The 3505-nt window shown below is 34.8% G+C and overlaps 1 protein-coding gene across 1 annotated transcript; it reads right to left on the bottom strand.

The window, feature by feature from the left end:
• Positions 1-477: 477 nt before the first annotated feature.
• Positions 478-1822, bottom strand: LOC112510841 (leucine-rich repeat receptor protein kinase EMS1). Its single transcript, XM_025116191.1, has one exon. The coding sequence runs from the start codon at positions 1820-1822 to the stop codon at positions 698-700; it is 1125 nt and encodes a 374-aa protein (XP_024971959.1). The 3' UTR covers positions 478-697.
• Positions 1823-3505: the final 1683 nt, after the last annotated feature.

The raw sequence follows: 3505 nt of genomic DNA, 5'->3' as shown, positions 1-3505 counted from the left end.
GTGGCCAATTGGCCATGGAGGTTCAAATGGTGGTGACTCCGTGGGGGTGGTAGTCCATGGATTAGTCGGATCCTATAGCGAGTTGGATATTCAGGGTAATAAAAAAATGTTACAAAATCAGTAGAATACAAATCAAAATAGATAGAAATTGGATAATTTTAAAACTTCAAAAAGATATTATTTATAAGACTAGATAAAAAGTAAGAGAAATTTTAATGTATTCTAAAACAATTTGCATATATTATTATATAATATGAGTTGTTCATTTTGTTTGGAATTTTAGGTTCCGTTTACTAAACGTTTATCCAATAAGTGCTTACTGGATAATTTATCTTACCGGATGAACATGACAATAGTAAAAAATCTTACCCAATAAGAGTAATAATAAAGATAAAGAGTCTTACTCGGTAAGTGAGAGTGACGAATCTTACCTGGATAAGTGCTTACCGCGTAAATTGTTGCATACGATACCATTTTGATGTACTACAATCTTATTCGGTAGAATAAATTACAGTGTTGATGCCTAATGGTAAGCGTTTACCAGATAAACATTTAGGTAAATGACCCCTTATTCTTTACAATATATGATACATACATCATTTTCATGAATAAACCGATAAAATCTCAAAGAAAAAGCAAAAAATACTACTAAGAATTCTTCAAAATCTAAAAAACCCAAATAAAAGATTATTAGAATTCACTGATTTGTAGCTTCGTCTTGAAGCCGATCCAACAATTCGACGACTTCGTTCATATTCGGGCGTAATTTATGAGACTCAGTGGTACAAAACGTAGCGATCTTGAAGAACTCCACAACCTCTGCATCTTTCAGTTCTTCTCTCGGTATGCCAACATCAACCATTTCCATTTCTCGATTTTGAGACACCATTCTCGTAGCCCATTCAACGAGCCGCATCTCCTTCTCGTCCTCTTTTATCGGCAAATTCGGACGTTTACAAGTCGCAACCTCAAACATAAGTGTCCCAAAACTGTACACATCTCCCATAACAGTAGCAGAAGGTGCTCCGTAAAAATACTCCGGTGGCATATACCCCATGGTCCCAGCCACCTGAGTCGAAACATGTGAATGTGCACCGTCAACCCTTCGAGCCAATCCGAAATCGGCAACATGTGCCTCGAAGTTCGAATCAAGTAACACATTGCTAGCCTTAATATCTCTATGAATTATTGGTGTTTCCAAATTGTGCATGAATTGTAGCCCTTTTGCTACTCCTCTGATAATTTTGACTCTAGTCTTCCAAGATAATGATGACGTGTCATTCTCAGGTGACGTGTCGAAAAGCCATTGGTCGAGGCTCCCTTTTTCTATAAACTCATAAATAAGGATCCGATCCGTACCCGTTGCGCAATACCCGAAAAACTGGACGATATTTTCGTGTCGGATCTTTCCAAGCGTCTCCATCTCAGCTAGAAACTCCCGGTAGCCTTGGAAGGCGTCGGCGCCGAGCTTTTTAACGGCGACGGTGACGCCGGTTGGGAGGTTGGCTTTGTAAACCAAGCCGAAGCTGCCGTCGCCGACGATCAGATCCGGCGAAAAATTTCGAGTCCCTTTTACCAGGTCCGACATGTCGATCTGGGTCAACGTCGGGTCAAAAAGCTGGCTCTCGGCGACGCTGACGAAGGACGTTGAAGTAGCCATATCGGGAACTGTACGGACGGCTCTGGTTCGGTTTCGGGATTCGATGTCCGGCCGGTGTTTTCTGGTGGTCCGACAGATCAAGTAGACGAAGGAGAAGATGAGAGTGATGACCGCGAAGCTGGCTATGGCGGCCAAAACGGATTGTAAAATTTGATTCACCATGGTGGTTTGGAGAGAGAAAGATTGGGGATTTTAGAGAGAGAGAAGAGGGTTTGAAGAAGGAACAGCAAGTAGGGCGCCATTAACGGGAAGTGGAAAAGTAGGAGTCAACGAAGACAATGATTGAATAACTTTTTGGGATTGTAGTACACGGTGAATTCAATATTTTCAAAGTAAGAAAAATCAAAAACATAAAGAGGATCGATGTCCGTACTCCTTTTAATGTAAAAATCGAGTTGAAAATCCTTTTGTGGTAACAGAGGTTCAAATGCAATGATTTATTTATCTATAAAGCAGGTGGTCATTCTGAGATTAGTCCACTCGTATAGCGGGTTGAATATCCAGGTTAATAAAAAAATTATGGCAAAAATGCACATTTAGCGAATTTTTAAACCACCGTTAGAATGAGAGATAAAATCTGATTTGCAAACCATGATAATCACCTTGTAATTTCAAAACTATAGGAACGAAAAATGTTTATTATTTTGACAAACCACAAGGACCAAATTTGAAGTTTTCTCTAAATTATATATTATTTATTGGTGTAAGAAAATAATAAATAATACTTGAATCTTAAAATACTGTTATTCCATGATGTTAATTATGTAAAAAAGGTTATTTCTACGATAATAACAGCTAAAAATATATAAATCAATATTAAAATCTTATTATAAGTTGAAAAGTTCTATTAAAAAATCTGTTGAAAATATATTCTAATCAAATATAAAAAGTCATAACAAGGTTTTAATTTACATTATATAAAGTACAATGGAACCTCACTGGCTTTTTCGGGCAGTTACTCCAAGCTGAGGTCTACGCCAGTAGTCAAAAACAGACAACTTGTTTAAAAAAATGAATTGTATTATCAGAAAATAAAGTCGTCAAATAATTTTTTTTTGAAAACCCAGTTCAAAGATCTGAAGGAAAAATGTATGCATCAAACTAAAATGCGAGCTTTCCAAAAACCAATCTTCTAAAAAATTTCAATGGTTATAAACATAGTGAATTTACGTTCTCATATATTAATCTAAAAAGATCTTGGTCCTTGGCTCTTTACTTTTGCTCTTATCGAATTAGATTCTTGATTTTTGTCATATACATCCGATAAGATAATATAATTTAATAAATGCTTACCCAAACAAACATTTGATAAACGATGCTTTATACGATGGTACGGATATTGTTGCAATCAAAAACTCATTTATGTTTTTATTAGTGAATAATGATTCGAGTTGTCACATGTGTCGACTCAGACCTATTTTTGTAAATTCTTTTTCTCCATGTGGAATTTTCTTTAATTTCACCAACTTAAAACAATAAATAAATATTACTTAGAAATAAATAAATAAATAAAGTTCCCATCAGCTGGGGAAACTATGACGCGTTAACATGTGCTTGTCAAAGACCTAGTCAAAAGTTTACTTTTTAATAATTTTTGTAAATTATGTTTTTCGTCCTTGTAGTTTGTTAAAATTTTTGAATTCAGTCCCTGTGGTTTTAAATTTTTGGATTTTTATCCCTATACTTTATAATTTATTTTTATTTTCGTCCCTGAGTCCAAATTACTACTTTTAAGTATAAAAAACTAAAATAGAAATGAATTATAAACTATAAAAATAAAAAATAATAATAAACTTTAAATTATAAAGACTAAAAAAATGATGAATTATAAACTATAAAGATGAA

Source organism: Cynara cardunculus (assembly GCF_001531365.2).
Source record: "Cynara cardunculus var. scolymus isolate 2C chromosome LG 4, CcrdV1, whole genome shotgun sequence".
In the NCBI taxonomy this organism is placed as follows: Eukaryota; Viridiplantae; Streptophyta; class Magnoliopsida; order Asterales; family Asteraceae; genus Cynara; species Cynara cardunculus.
This window is presented reverse-complemented; position numbering and strand designations above follow the sequence as displayed.

Coding starts and splice junctions, on each gene's coding strand:
- LOC112510841 (XM_025116191.1), bottom strand. CDS start 1,822: ATGGTGAATCAAATTTTACAATCCGTTTTGGCCGCCATAGCCAGCTTC.